Source organism: Genypterus blacodes, unplaced genomic scaffold, assembly GCF_046128005.1.
Source record: "Genypterus blacodes isolate CSIRO-AG114 ecotype Tasmania unplaced genomic scaffold, CSIRO-AGI_Gbla_v1 ptg000145l_1, whole genome shotgun sequence".
NCBI lineage: Eukaryota > Metazoa > Chordata > Actinopteri > Ophidiiformes > Ophidiidae > Genypterus > Genypterus blacodes.
Window position 1 is genome coordinate 67,501 of NW_027466947.1, and position 14,911 is coordinate 82,411.

The 14,911-nt window shown below is 47.5% G+C and overlaps 1 protein-coding gene and 1 non-coding gene across 2 annotated transcripts; one reads left to right on the forward strand and one right to left on the reverse strand.

Moving 5' to 3' along the window:
• The first annotated feature begins 1,476 nt into the window (after positions 1-1,476).
• On the forward strand, positions 1,477-14,569 carry klf3 (Kruppel like factor 3 (basic)). Its single transcript, XM_076165450.1, has 6 exons — positions 1,477-1,813; positions 8,297-8,357; positions 8,867-9,425; positions 9,520-9,658; positions 12,051-12,217; positions 12,345-14,569. The coding sequence occupies exons 2-6, from the start codon at positions 8,316-8,318 to the stop codon at positions 12,524-12,526; spliced, it is 1,089 nt and encodes a 362-aa protein (XP_076021565.1). The 5' UTR covers positions 1,477-1,813; positions 8,297-8,315; the 3' UTR covers positions 12,527-14,569.
• Positions 14,570-14,757: 188 nt separating this feature from the next.
• Positions 14,758-14,829, reverse strand: trnap-agg (transfer RNA proline (anticodon AGG)). The gene has a single exon. It is a non-coding gene; the product is annotated as a tRNA-Pro (tRNA).
• Positions 14,830-14,911: the final 82 nt, after the last annotated feature.

A 14,911-nucleotide genomic window follows, 5' to 3' on the forward strand; every position in this document is an offset into this window, starting at 1 on the left:
TTGTTGGGGACAAGCAAAACAATTAAAGGAGCTATTTTTCTCAGTAGCTTGACAGTTGCTGAGCTATTTTGAAAACAATGCATCTCTTCACGTGATCAGCTGTGCAGTTTGCCAAGAGCAACATAGCAGAGGAGTAAGTGAAACAAACACACACACACACACCTTCACCCCGCTCACGCACATCAAACACATGTTACGGGAGCGTCTGAGAAGTGAAGGGAAGGAGAATCAAATCAAAGTGCCTCCTTTTCAGGCGGAAATACAGATTTTCAAGAATTTTTTTGTGGTTATTTGCTTTCAGGGTGAAAAAACACACACATTTTTTACTATTGCTCCTTTTCCTAAGACAGAGTAGCTTGTCTGTAGCTAAACTACTTTGTGAGTAGCTTGAGACGTGAACGGGCTCGACCCCGGCCTTTCATGGTGCTGGTGTTGTATATCATCACGCTCCACTTCTCCTGAGTCTGAGCGGATGTGTGTGTGTGTGTGTGTGTGCGTGTGTTCAGACTTTAAAGGCAGCACACACACTCCTCTAATGTAGGATTCATGCATGAAACGACAGAGCTGTCATCATCATCGTTGCCTTGTTTCAACAACCAGCTCCCAGCAGCACTCACACACACACACACACACCCCATCCACCCCGCTTGCTTTGCCCCACGGGCCCAGTGCCAGTCAGTGTGTGTGTGTGTGTGTGTGTGTGTGTAAATAGAAAAACTGATTGAGATCTACAACCAAAACTGTGTATTAAATGTCAGTAATACCTCTAAACATTGAAACAGAAAAACAACTTCCCCATGATTCTGAATGATGTCATATTGGAGGTGAAATGAGTGAGAGTGACTCTTTCATGTTATAAACTCTCATATTTGAGATTTCACTGGAATTTGTTCATTGGTTGTTAGAATGTTTCATCAATAAACCCTGCAGAGGAATCAGAGTACAGCAGAGTCACACCTGGAGGACTGCAGGGGGAATAGTCTCTCTCCCTCTCTCTCTCCCTCCTCTCTCTCTCTCCCTCTCTCTTTCTCTCTCTCTCCCTCTTGTGCTCTCTCTGTCTCTCCATCCCTCTGTCTGTCTCTCTCTCCCTCTTTCAGAATCAGAATCACTTTATTTGCCAATTAAGTTTGCACTTAAGAGGAATTCTCCCTCTCTCCCTCCCTCTCTCCCTCCTCTCTCTCTCTCTCTCCCTCCCAACTTCCTCTCTCTCTCTCTCTCTCTCTCTCTCTCCCTCCCAACTTCCTCTCTCTCCCTCTCTCTTGAAAATCTTTCTGTCTCTCTCTCCCTCTCCCCCCCCCTCTCTATCTCCTCTCTATGTGAAGAGCCTGTTCCTTGTCACGCCCAGGCCTTCCTCTTCCTCTTCCTCCTCGGCACACACACACACACACACACGTACACACACACACATAGACAAACGGACCGGCCCACCCCGCCCCAGTCCCGCCCAGCGGCCCGACCCCACGGAGCACAGACGGTGGATCATGTGACAGCAGTTTCTGAAACGACAAGAGGAGAGAGAGACCGAGAGAGATCGACACACACACACACACACACGCTTACTCACTCACTCACTCTCTCTCACACGGAGTTTTGTAACGTGGGGAAGTTGTGCGGAGGTATCGATCTTGTTTTCTGGAGTGCTGATGTCAGTGACACGAACCGGGGGTTGATCAGCGCCTGCGTCACTTTTTCAGCCGGTCGGAGTTTCCTAATTGACTTTTTCTTTTTCACTGACGAGCCATCGAGCAAGGCAGCAGAGAATCTAACGTGTGCGCCTCAGGATTACCGCCTGGACACGGACTTCATCGCTACAGTAAGTCCGGCTCTGACAGGACTTTGCCCGGGCTTCAGTGTGTGTTTGTTGGGGGCTTCGTGGTGCGTTCACGGATCACCCACCCTTCTTATTTCCTATCGGATGCTGTGCGGTCACAGCCCGAAACTGCTGCTGCTCGTTACGGTTTGATGCGGTGCGAGTTTCGAACTTTAATATTAACCACAAAATAAATCAAGACATCTAAAATGATGAGCGCGTGATGTAAAGAGAGGAAACTGATTGATTAATAAATCCGTGGTTTAATCTGAGACCTACTCAATTAACCTAAATAGTTCTTTCTCACCAGCGCCTTGATTTGTGTGTGACATTCAGGGACTAGTATTGTTATGTTATTAAGTTATGAGGAAAGTTAGTCCGGTTTATTATTTATGTTATTATACAAAGTAAGAGCAGCATCACTTTCGGTGTAACGACTTGATGAGTTGTGATCACTGATAACGTAAATGTAACACACCGCCTGCTATTAATAGCTTAGTTAGTTAGAACGCAACAGGATTCAGCTGTCAGTGGTGTGTGAGTGTGTGTTTGAGTGAGTGAGAGAGAGAGAGAGAGAGAGAGAGAGAGAGAGAGAGAGAGAGAGAGAGAGAGAGAGAGAGAGAGAGAGAGAGAGAGAGAGAGAGAGAGAGAGAGAGAGAGAGAGAGAGAGAGAGAGAGAGAGAGAGAGTGAGAGTGTGTATTTAGTAATTATTAGGAGAGATATTGCGGTAAGTTATACATTATAACTATGCTGATGATTGGCATTCATCACACAAAGAGGGGTATCATGACAGGTGTGTGTGTGTGTGTCAAAGAGAATGAGAGTTTCAAACATTTGATTCCGTCACCTGATTTCTCTTGTTTCTTGTGCGATATCCTTTACATCTCCCTCTCTCTCTCTCTCTCTCTCTCTCTCTCTGTGACTCTCTCTCTGTGACTCTCTCCCTCTCTCTCTCTCTCTCTCTCTCTCTGTGACTCTCTCTCTGTGACTCTCTCTCTCTCTCTCTCTCTCCCTGTTTCCTGTGCTTTGTTTCAAGGCTGAGGCTTGCGTCACACATTCCACTTGGCATATGAAGCCCTTATCCTGTTTAGAGCCTGAAGTGAGAGAGAGAAAGAGAGAGAGAGAGAGTGGGTGATAGAGCGAGCAAGAGAGAGAGGGGGGATGTAGCCACTCTCTACTTTCATTTTCTCTGTTGAGGAAGGAAAAAGGGGGAAAATGATTGTTTCTTTATTTTTCTCTCTTTACTGCCAACACACTTACAGTAACACACACACACACACACACACACACACACACACGCCCCATACCCCACCCACCCCCACGCCTCTTTCCCTGAATCAACACACTGATGTTATCTGGTGGAACAAAATGAGCAAATCCACACACACACACACACACACACACACACACACACACACACACACACACACACACACACACACACACACACACACACTGCTCAAAGGGCATGTCCCAGGGAACATTAGGGCTAAACATTAAACTCCTGGATGCTGGATGGTTGGTGCTTCTCCATTAGAGGTGAAGGGAAGCAGCACACTGTGGTCCTCACACAAAGCTGCAACACATTACACAACTTCACACTCACGCCAGCACAAACACACACTCCCTGGCACACACACACACACACTGTTAGGGTTCTCAGACCGCTGGATTGAGCCACTGTGGCCGTGCGGCTCCTTCTTCCCCCCCGTCCCCATGTTTGAGGTTCATTGAAGTTTTGTCATATTTTGGTTGAAACCCACTTGGTTTTCTTCCCCGTTCCTGTCTCTGCCGTGTTCTTTCCACTTCCATTTTGACATAGTTTGGTCAGAGTTGCTGTTTTCTTTCCCTTTCTCTCCTTCCAACCCCCCCTCCTCTCTCTCCTCTCATTCTTTGGGCAGGGAGGTGGTGGAGATGAGGGGGGGGGGTTCAGACAGGAAACCACAGGCCCCCTGCAGCAGCACCCCCCATCTGGCCCCTCTCTCCTCCTCCTCCTCCTCCTCCTCCTCTGCAGCCCCCAGCCCATCGCCAAGTGTGGAAATAATAACAGTCAGACTAAACTGTGAGGGCTTCCGCTTCTCTCTCTCTGTCTCTCTCTCTGTCTCTCTCCCCTCTCTCCCTCTCCCCCTCCTCTCTCTCTTTCTCTCTCTGGCAGCCTTTTGTTTTCTCGCTCCCTCTGTCCTCGGTTGTCTGGAAAGCCTCATATCTTTGCTCTCTGACAACTGCGGCTTGAAGTGTGTGTACAAGATGTGTGCGCTTCTGTCAGTGTTGGAGCCTTATGTCAACTTTCGTCTCTTCTTCTATCGGAGGTTCTATCTGTGTGTGTGTGTGTGTGTGTGTGAGAGAGATGATGGATCCTGTTTCCTCTCCCCCTGCTGATGGCCCCCTCTGGCTTCCCCTGAGGTCCACAGGCCTGCAGCCCTACAGTCTGCTGCAGACGAGCAGAGAGGGGCTACGTCTCTCTCTCCCTCTCTCTGTATGTGTGTGTGTGAGGATGGAAGGAGTGGGTTAGGAGGCTCAGATGAGGGAGTAGGAAGCTGAAGTAAGAGGATAGGGGGCTTTAGTGGGGAACATTAGAGTGAGAGGAGCGTGCAGGGGTGCAAACTCAGGAGTGTAGAGTCAGAGGAAGGGTAATTAGGGTAATGGGGAGTAAGAAGTGAGGTAAGGGGGTAAAAATAGGGAGCAGGGAGGTACAGTAGGGGGCGAGAAAGAATGGAACGTGGGCTTTGAAGGGGCTTCCAGAGGATTGAGAAGCTCTATGAAACCTCAGAGAGCCTCACTCAGGATCAGGACGTGAGGCGGGGGAGTCAGGTTGCCGTCGGCGATGAGTTACGGGGATCCTTAATGAAGAATAACCTGGACATTCCTGTTGGGGTGTCAATAGGTACTGAGGTGTGTGTGTGTGTGTGTGTGTGTGTGTGTGTGTGTGTGTGTGTGTGTGTGTGTGTGTGTGTGTGTGTGTGTGTGTGTGTGTGTGTGTGTGTGTGTGTGTGTGTGTGTGTGTGTGTGTGTGTGAGAAGTTTCCTCCACATTGCAACAGATAAACTGTCAGCGGTTTGATCGGTGAGTCAGATGAGGTTTGATGTGGAGCAGATAAGTGAGGTGCAACAACAAAAAGAAGAAGGGGAAGAAGAAGAAGAAGTGACGTACGGAGAGACAAACGAGTGTGGAGAAAAGAAAGGGTGGCAAGGAAAGGAGGGAGGGAATGGAAGGCTGTGGTGTAAGGGTCTAGAGAGTGTGTGTGTGTGTATATGTGTGTGTCTATTGCGGCATGTTCTTGGACAAAGCTGTTGTCTGGAGGTTTCTGGTCTCTCTGGTGATCTCATCATCTCCAGCCTGTTGCCATTAGTGTGTGTCTGAGTGTGTGTGTGTGTGTGTGTGTGTGTGTGTCTGTTTGCACATGTGTGCGTGTCTGCAATAATTTAGTCTTTCAGTGATTTAGCATGTGTATTCTGTTGAGCCAGCAGAAACTTTGTGTCCGTGTGTGTGTGTGTGTGTGTGTGTGTGTGTGTGTGTGCGCGCGTTTGTGTGTGTGTGTGTGGTTGAGTCAGTAGCCAGCAACTCCAAGCCACAATATTTTCCCCTTCAGTCATGTTGTTTTATATCATTCATGTTCAGCTCTTCACATGGAGACACACACACACGCACCCACACACACACACACACACACACACACACAGACACAGAGTCGGTGTGTGTTTCAGATGAGTGAAGCAGTGAGAAAGAGAGCGATTGCTGAGGAGGAGGAGGAGGAGAAGACGGCGAGGAAGCTGGAGGGATGGAGTCCTGGAGTGGAGGAAGTGTTTGCTGAGTGGGTTGGGGTTTGAACACACAGTAGCTCCACTGACATGAAGGACAATATTTGCAGACCACACTTGACATGCACAAACACACACATATGGAGCACACACACCGGAGACACACACACACACACACACACACACACACACACACACACACACACACACACACACACACACACACACACACACACACACAGACTCAACCATTTACAACACAGACAGGCTACTTATTTACCAAATAGGTGCAGTACACACACACACACACACACACACACACACTCACACACATACACATACAGCGGGTCCCCTGACTCCTGACACAGTGTGTGTCCGTGTCTGTGTGTGTAATTTCTGGCTGCCTCCTCCTGCGGCTTGTGTGTTTTGGACGTTTCCTGAGCGTCTAAACCGATCATCTCTTCTTCTCTTATTGTCTGAGCTGTCAGGGCTTCTTCTCTTGTTGTTGATTGGTTTTGTCACTATCCCCGGAGGAGCCTCGTCCTCCTGCTCCTCCTGTGCCATCCTGCTGTCACAACTCTCCAAACTTCATTTCCTCATGCGGTTAAACCCAAACCACCTGTCGCTCCGCCGCCACGTGACCCAAAGCGTTCTAATCAAAGCAAGGCCGAGCAGGTTTAACCCGCTAACTCCTCTCGTCTCTGAGCTGAGAGGAATGCTGAGGCGTCCCTGGAGGGTTTGGCCAAAGACTGATATTGATATTGACGACAGCGAATGATCAACGAGACACTCCCCCCCTCTCCCCTCCTCGCCCTCTCCCCTCCCTGACATCGGCTCCCGCAGAGACACAAAGTGACTCACAGACACAAAGTAACAGTAACTCTGTCTCCCTCTGCGCCAAAGCCCCGCGGTCAAACCAGAGAATTTGCATTTGTTGCCTGAAAGGCATGAAAGACATGTCAGCACACAAACTAAACAAATAGTGGCAGCTTGTGTGTGTGTGTGTGTGTGTGTGTGTGTGTGTGTGTGTGTGTGTGTGTGTGTGTGTGTGTGTGTGTGTGTGTGTGTGTGTGTGTGTGTGTGTGTGTGTGTGTGTGTGTGTGTGTGTGTGTGTGTGTGTCTGTAAATCTGACAAGCTGCACGTTTTCCCCTCTTGACTCGACTGGAGGTCTAAGGTGTGGGATCTAAGCCCCAGTCAAACAGTGTGTTAAATCTGACTTTACACACACACACTGCAACACACTCACACACACAGTAACACACACATGCACACATTGACCTCTTGCACTTTTTCCACTTGGTGATCCGTGTGTTTGTGCTCTTTTTGTCGCCTCTGTATCGCAAACCACAATAGAACCACTGCTTGACCCCAGGTTGAACTAGAATACAACAATACAAGCCTGGATTAGAAAACACACCCTCAAAGACGCATGTACACACACGCACAGACGCGCACACACACGCGCAAACACACACACACACACACACACACACACACAGGGAGAGTCCCCACCTGACTACAGTTCCTTTGTTTCTTTGGAGCCGATGGCAGGGTGAGGCCTCAGTCGTCATGTTCACACCCTTCCTGACCCGTCTACTGTAAAGTGTGTGTGTGTGTGTGTGTGTGTGCGCGCGCGTGTATGTGTGTGTGCAACGGTCCGATGGCCTGTGGTCTGTTGCGCATCAAACCTGTCTCCAGTTTTTGGATTTTAATCAAAATCACGTGTCTGTGTGTGTGTGTGTGTGTGTGTGTTTGTGTGTGTGTGTGTGTGTGTGTGTGTGTGTGTGTGTGAGATTACACCTGGAATTACTTGGCAAGCTTCTGTCGCAAAGCGGTTTTACTGTATTTCTGGATGACGACACAGACGCTGCTCTTTATGGGCCTGACAGAGCGACAGAAGGACAAGACGTGTGTGTGAAGATGACAGGAGGAGGGGCGACCAGAGAGAAGGAGAGAGTTTGAAGAGGGGAGGAGGAGAGACATTAAATCTGACAGAGGAATATGACGACTATTGTCAGCCGCCATTCACTGGAAGTGCGGTTGTACGTTTGCCATCATTACAGTTTCACTACATTCTCTCTCTCTCTCTCTCTCTCTCTGTCTCTGTCTCTGTCTTTCTCTCTCTCATGCACACTCTCTTGCTCTCTTTCTCTGTCTCGCTCTTTCTCTCTCACACACTCTCTGTCTCTCTCTGCCTCCCTCTCTTTCTCTCTCTCTCTGAACACTCTCTTTCTCTGTCTCCCTCTCTCTCTCTCTCTCTGAACACTCTCTTTCTCTCTCTGTCTCCCTCTCTCTCTTTCTCTCTCTCTCAACACTCTTTCTCTCTGTCTCTCTCTTTCTTTGTCTCCCTCTCTCTCTCTGTCTCCCTCTATCTCTCGTGCTCTCTCTCTCTCTCTCTCTCTCTCTCTCTCTGTCTCTGGCTCACACACTCTCACACAGACATCAGACATACAGTAACCTATACTTACTTCCAGACCCTCCAGCCTCTTCCCTCTACTTTAGGTGATTTACTTTTCATCACTTCTTCTCGAGGTGTTTTTGTGCAGGCATGCCTGTGTGTGTGTGTGCGTGTGTGTGTGTGTGTCTGTGTGTGTAAATGTAATTTCCTTCTAATTCCACTGTTTTGGCAATTTTTAAAAACAGTACAAGATCAAAATAACACAGATGGTCAATAATTAGGAGTGTTACTGTGTGTACTGATGTGCTGTGTGTGTGTTTTGCTGTAGGAGCCTGGCCTGTGCAGCCATGCTGATGTATGATTACCCATTGAAGGCAGACATGGAGACGGTAAGACGTGTGTGTGTGTGTGTGTGCGTGTGTGTGTGTGTGTGCGTGTGTGTCTTTTTAGCTCCGTTGGGGACAAGAAGAGCTTTACATTAAACAACCCTGACCTACAGTATATATACATTCACATACACGCACACACACACACACACACACTTGCTGTGTGTCTAGACGGACTGGTTCCCACATTCCGACTCTTCCTGGACAAACAGGCCCTTGACTACTGCTGTACAGTGGACATTTGCATACAATAGGCACACACACACACACACACACACACACACACACACACACACACACACACACATACTGACACATAACTGTTTTCCGCTCTAGAACAGAAGTGGGTTTAGAGTTTTGGCTGGCTTGAGTTGTTTGTGTGGTAGAAATATTTTCCTGATATTCATTACGAAACGGAAATTTGAACAGTTTTCCCCTCTTGCTGCCCCCCCACCCTCCCTCTCCCTTCCTCCCTCTCTCTCCCTCCCTCTCTCTCTCTTCCCCTCCCCCAGTCACTCTACCCATCTTTAGTAAAGACCCCAGAGGCGTATGGAGTGATCTTCTCTCACCTGGCGGGCACCACCCACCTCTACCACCCCACACACATGCACGCCTTCGCCCAGTCGCACGCCCCCAGCAACCCCACACACACCCAGCTGGAGCCGGTGGATCTCTCGGTCAGCAAGCGCTCCTCCTGCACTTCCTCCTCCTCCTCCTCTCCCCAGTGCTCCTCCCCGGCGTCCGTGCGCAGCTCCCCGCCGTCTCCGTACAGCAGCCACACCTCCCCGCGCTGCTCCCCCCCGCAGTTCCCGCCGCGCTCCTCGCCCTCCCACGGGCTGCAGCCGCCCACCCAGGCTCTGTCCTATCCCACCGTGCTGGCTCCTCTGATCAGCTCAGGTTCCGGGGTCATTCAGGGGTCAGGGGTCATGCTCTCTCCCGTCATGATGCAGGCCCTGCCCGTCCTCTACCCGTCCCCTCTTCGCCTGCACCAACCGATGATGGTGAGCATCGCCAATGACAACGAGCATCACCACCATCAGCGACAGCACGGAGGCAGGGAGCACAAAATAGGTGAGGCTCCTTTGATATGTTATTAACATGTTTAAATCATTGCACATAAAACAAACACTAAACGGCCTCATATCTGCTGTTCTTCCTTACGCAGCTAAAGCTCTGGAAATGCGAGGTGACGTCCACGACTTGCACAAGCCAATCAAAACAGAGCCTCTGGGCGAGCACACTCACGACTCCCACAGCAGCCACGAGATGACATCATCGGTCATCAGGATACAGCACGAGTACGAGTGAGTCACGCGCACACACTTGCACACACACTTGCACACACGCTTCAAACTGTGGCGCCAGCACTACCAGTATCACTGTGCGTGCGTGGGTGTGTGTGTGTGTCCTTCCCTTGTGTCTTTATAAGGAAGTGATGGCTGCTGAGATGTTTCTCTGTGGACGCCCCCCCCCGCACAAAACACAGTTCATGTATTACACAATTTAGATTAGGTCTTAAAGTATGAGATTCCCTCTTATCTCATAATCTCATACCTGCATGTCAACCTTCAAATGAGAAGTTAGTGTCATAATAATAAGATACTAAGTTACAGCTGCGTCAGTAAGTGATTCACTCATGACATCAAAGAGACAACAATTATGAAACAGTTTGAACAGAATTACAACATAGGATTTCACAATTATTAGATTATTATTATTATTATTATTATTATTAGGATTATTAGATCAGTGTGTAACTTTTTTGTGGAATTTTCTGAAATCCTCATTACATCCTATCCTGATAGTAAATCCACAAATTAAGTCCACTGGGAAACCTTTGTAACAAAACAAATACCAACATTTACCACAAGGGGCATCAGCACCTCAGTTGTCAATCATGTCTCCTGCTCTCGGGTGGGTGGAGGAGGGGCCGGATCATATTTCACCAACGTCCCAATATTACAGTCGTTAGTCATTAGAGTCATTAAACAGAAACTTCCTCCCTTGTTTTCACTCAGTTCAGTAACTCTTTGTAGTGAGTGGAGGCAGGGGTGTGTGTGTGGAAACATCACACACTGCTGTCTTGTTTTGTTTAGTATTACGGGTGAGTGGGTGAGTAATTTTTAGATGACTCCCACAGAGATAACAAGAAACTGGAAGCACAACAGTCTTCATGACACACACACACACCCACCCACACACACACATGGTGACTCCATGTAGGGTGTGTCAGACTCCTTTAATCAGTCGAAATAGTTGAGGCTTCTTAATCACATCTTTTAGTATTTATTTCCGTATGACTTTGTCTTCCTCTTGCTGCCCTCTTCTCTTGCTGACATCAGCCATTCTAATAAAGTCACCCCCCCCTGCGCTCCTCTTCCTCTTCCTCCTCATCTCTTTCCTTTTTTCTCTCTTCCTCCTCCTTGTTCTGTGCTTCCTGTATTTTTTAGCACTCATTGTCATGCATCACCCACTCATTTCTGCTTTCCTCTTCCTCTCCCTCCCTTCAGGCTTTCCTGTCCCCCCCCTCCCCTCCACACTCCTCCTCCTCCCCCCCCCCCCCCCCCCCCCTCCTCCCCCTCTTCACCTCCTGTCCTACATCTGTCCCCCCCCCCCTCCCCCCCATGCACATCTTTTCTTAGAAAACGTAATGACAGTTATGGTAGCGATGGAATGTTGCCAGTCACTTCTTGTCTTCAAATATATTTGCATACATGTCTGCATGCAAGGCTCCCCGCCCTGCCCTTTGGTTGTCATGGTGACTAACTGCTGTCCTTGTCAGTCTGCCAAACCTGAAATAATTGAACCCTAAAGAGGAAGTGGGCGTGTCCAAAGCTGTCACCATCCTAACTTTCGAAACACTCGCACAATGTAAATGTTGGAAATTGGGTAAATCAAACTGATTGTCAAGCTGACACAATGTAAATAATGATACGTTGGCGTCTGTGTGTGTGTGTGTGCGTGTGTGTGCATGCGTGCGTCCATGTGTGTGAGTTCATCGCAGGGGATTTTTTTGCACATTCCTTTACGCAAAACTGAGCTGTGAGGGATTCATGTTTCAACACTCGACACCTGCTCTCAACTGCCACTTACACACACACACACACACACACACACACACTCATACTAAAAGGATAGGGACACTTCTTTGCTATAGTGATTTGAATCCCTTTCCCACCTAAAAACACCTCTGTATTTTCCATTCTATTCTTCTGTCATTTGGACGTATGTGCACTTAAATACACCATACACACACACACTCACAACACACACGCCCAATCCTGTAGTGACCTAACCAGAAATTGTTTTATTTACTATTTTTGTGTTTCTTAAATGTCAAGATATGCGTTTCACCTGCGTATCGTCACCACCGTCTTGATAACGAGGTCAGATTCTAGTCAATGAGCTGCTGAATGGGAAACGAACCCAATAAACTGGGAAAGATGACAGGGAGCAGGAAAGGTGTGGCAGACTGGAAAAGACAGGATGTGTTTTTGTAACTTCCTGACGGGTAGAAGTTATTATCGCAAGCATTAAGCATGTTATTCCAGATTGTAGAGACGGCGGCCAAAAGGCCAAATGAAACCGGTGTTGCACCTGCGCCCCCTTCTGGTCAATTTCACAAGTGCACAGGTGGCCTGGCTCTAACCTGTTCCTCTCTCTCTCTCTCTCTATCTCTCTCTCTCCGTCTCTTAGGGGTAACAACCCTTCAGTGATCGTCCACTCAGGCATGCAGCATCCTCTCCCGGCAGACTCTCCTGATTCGCTGAAGAAACGTCGAATCCACCGCTGCGATTTCGGAGGCTGCAACAAAGTGTACACCAAGAGCTCTCACCTCAAAGCTCACCGCAGGACACACACCGGTGAGAGGCCGGCTCCTCACACACATTCTCTTTCACTTTTGAGCTTTCCCAGACCTCTTCAACAACCATATTCCTCTCTTCTCTCTCTCATCTCTCCCCCTCTCTCCATCTCTCTCTCTCTGTGCAGGCGAGAAACCCTATAAGTGCATGTGGGAAGGATGCACGTGGAAGTTCGCCCGTTCAGACGAGTTAACGCGACACTTCCGCAAGCACACGGGGGTCAAACCATTCCAGTGCCCCGACTGTGAACGCAGCTTCTCCCGGTCTGACCACCTGGCTCTGCACAAGAAACGCCACCTCCTCGTGTGAAACTTAGAGCTGAACGCAGCACGACTTGAAAGAAACTGGTGCTGGTTACAACATGGGACTGTACCACTTTGCCTATAGGGGTTTTTATAAAGCTGGCCTTTACCATTGGACTCTGACAGGGGGAGGGGAAATGTTCCTCAGGCTGCAAGTTTAGAATCTTTCACCTCAGTAGCCTGAATTTGAGCTGGTGTCAGTCTGCTATTCTTCTCACCATCACACCATCCTCTTCGTCTTCTTCACCCTTTCAGATTTTCTTTTCTGCCTCACTTATTTAAGGTTACTTGCCATCAGCTGATGTAACTGACCTGTGATCAGCTGCAAAAAGGTCAAATCACTTAAAGAAGAGGGGCTGCAGCTTCTCAGCAGGACTGAGACTGCTGCCCCCGTCAGGCCAGAGAACCAAAGTGCATCCACACTCTATCTGCACCCACATCTTAGCGAACACACCACACACACGCACAGACACACACAGTATGCTATGCAAGGTTCCCTTTCAGCTCTTGTTTCTCTGCCTGAAGTCAAACACGCGACCTCAAGCTGTCACATTTTTATGCAAAAATTGTGGCAATCGAGTTCTCTCTCTCTCTCTCTCTCACACACACACGCTTAACTGTTAGCCAGGCCAGTATAATGTGAAAGTTACATTTTTTTTTCTTCTTGGGAAGCTCGCCAGAATGTGTATGTGTCACATCACACCTGCTGTGTGTCGTGTCATACAATCTTCAGCTTTCCCTCATCAGCGCTGCTACCAGTGTCACAACGCTATGCTGACTCCTTCATGAACACCACACACCTCATCTGCCTCCACCAGCTTACATCATGAAGTGACTTTGAAGACAGGTGGCTAAGGCTCGCTTGCTCTCATCTACAACACATTCACATGCACACACAGCGGTTAATATGCACTTGTTAGAAGCAGCTCAGCTCAGTTTTGTGTGCTTTTGGTGTCTGGGGGGAAAAGGGGACTTTGGGTCTCATTCATTGTCAGAGTGAAGTGTTCTTTTGTTTTCATTCAGAAATGTGAAAGCTGAATTTCTACACAGGGGCATTATTGTATAGTGAGGAAATGCACCAGTTGGTTTAAGGGTAGAAGCAATGAAATGTCTTATCATTATATCAAATGTATGTATCTATGATATGATCTATTTCTTGGTTTGTGATGTGACACAGTGATCGTCTGTTCTAATGTCTGACACTTTTGTATGGGAAGAATACAATGTGCAAAGCAGGGAAAGTTGCTCTTAATATTTAGTTTTCAGAGGCAGGAGATGAGTTTTGTTCCAGCCCGCTGTACATCACTGCACATCACCATGTGAATCCCATGAAAGGTTAAGAGAGCAAATATTCCTCTAGCACACACACACACATCTGTTTGATTTGTTATGCAAAAATTGCTCAAAGCAGTTGGAAGCTACGGCATTATTTTAGAGCACAACTCTTTTGCTATCAGCTTCTGGTGAACAAAATAATTGTGTAAATAGCATCTTTGTACATGTCTCCAATGTGCACTTTATATATATACATATATATATAAACATTCCCAAAGCCAAACATTTATTCAAAACGTCATATTAATCCAGTTACGTTATTTTCTAATCATGTGGTGCCAGGAGAGGGGGTGAACACACAGACACACACACACACACACACACACACACACACACACACACACCATGCAGACCGAATGTAGCAGCTCAACGGCTCAACTGATCTGCATTTTCTCCTGGATGTTCTTTGCAGTTTTGCTTTAATATTTTTGTATCTCTACAAATGTAAGTTGTAATATATTTTATAATTGATTATTAGACTGAAAGGGCAATTAAAGGTTTTTATTAAGCATGATTTTGATACTCTCATAATAATTACACATTTCTATAAAGCTGTGTCTATATGAAACCTTATCTTTCTTAATCTGTGTTGGCAATTCAAAGGGAACGTTTTAAACTGTGAACATATACTGTACAGGTCTATTTGCAGTTTTGCATTTATTTTAAAACGAAATATTCTTACCACTTAATAAAGTTATTGGTAATATTTGCAGAATGGACTGTTGCGTCTTAATTTGTATGTGTGTGTGTGTGCATTTGCACCAACATAGCATGAATAATACACCGTCTAAGAAAACGCTGTAAGAATTTAGATCCTCCATATATTAATAGAATTATTCGTTCGCCTGTATTATTGCCAATAGAAATCGATGAATAGTATATGTCCAGTTATTGACAAAAAGTGGGCTCGTCCGGGATTTGAACCCGGGACCTCTCGCACCCTAAGCGAGAATCATACCCCTAGACCAACGAGCCGCTGTGTAGGAGGAGGGAAAGCTAGTGTTCTAGTAGACAAACACATACACTTCTCAGTGGCTAGATGCCTTTGTGTCTTTTA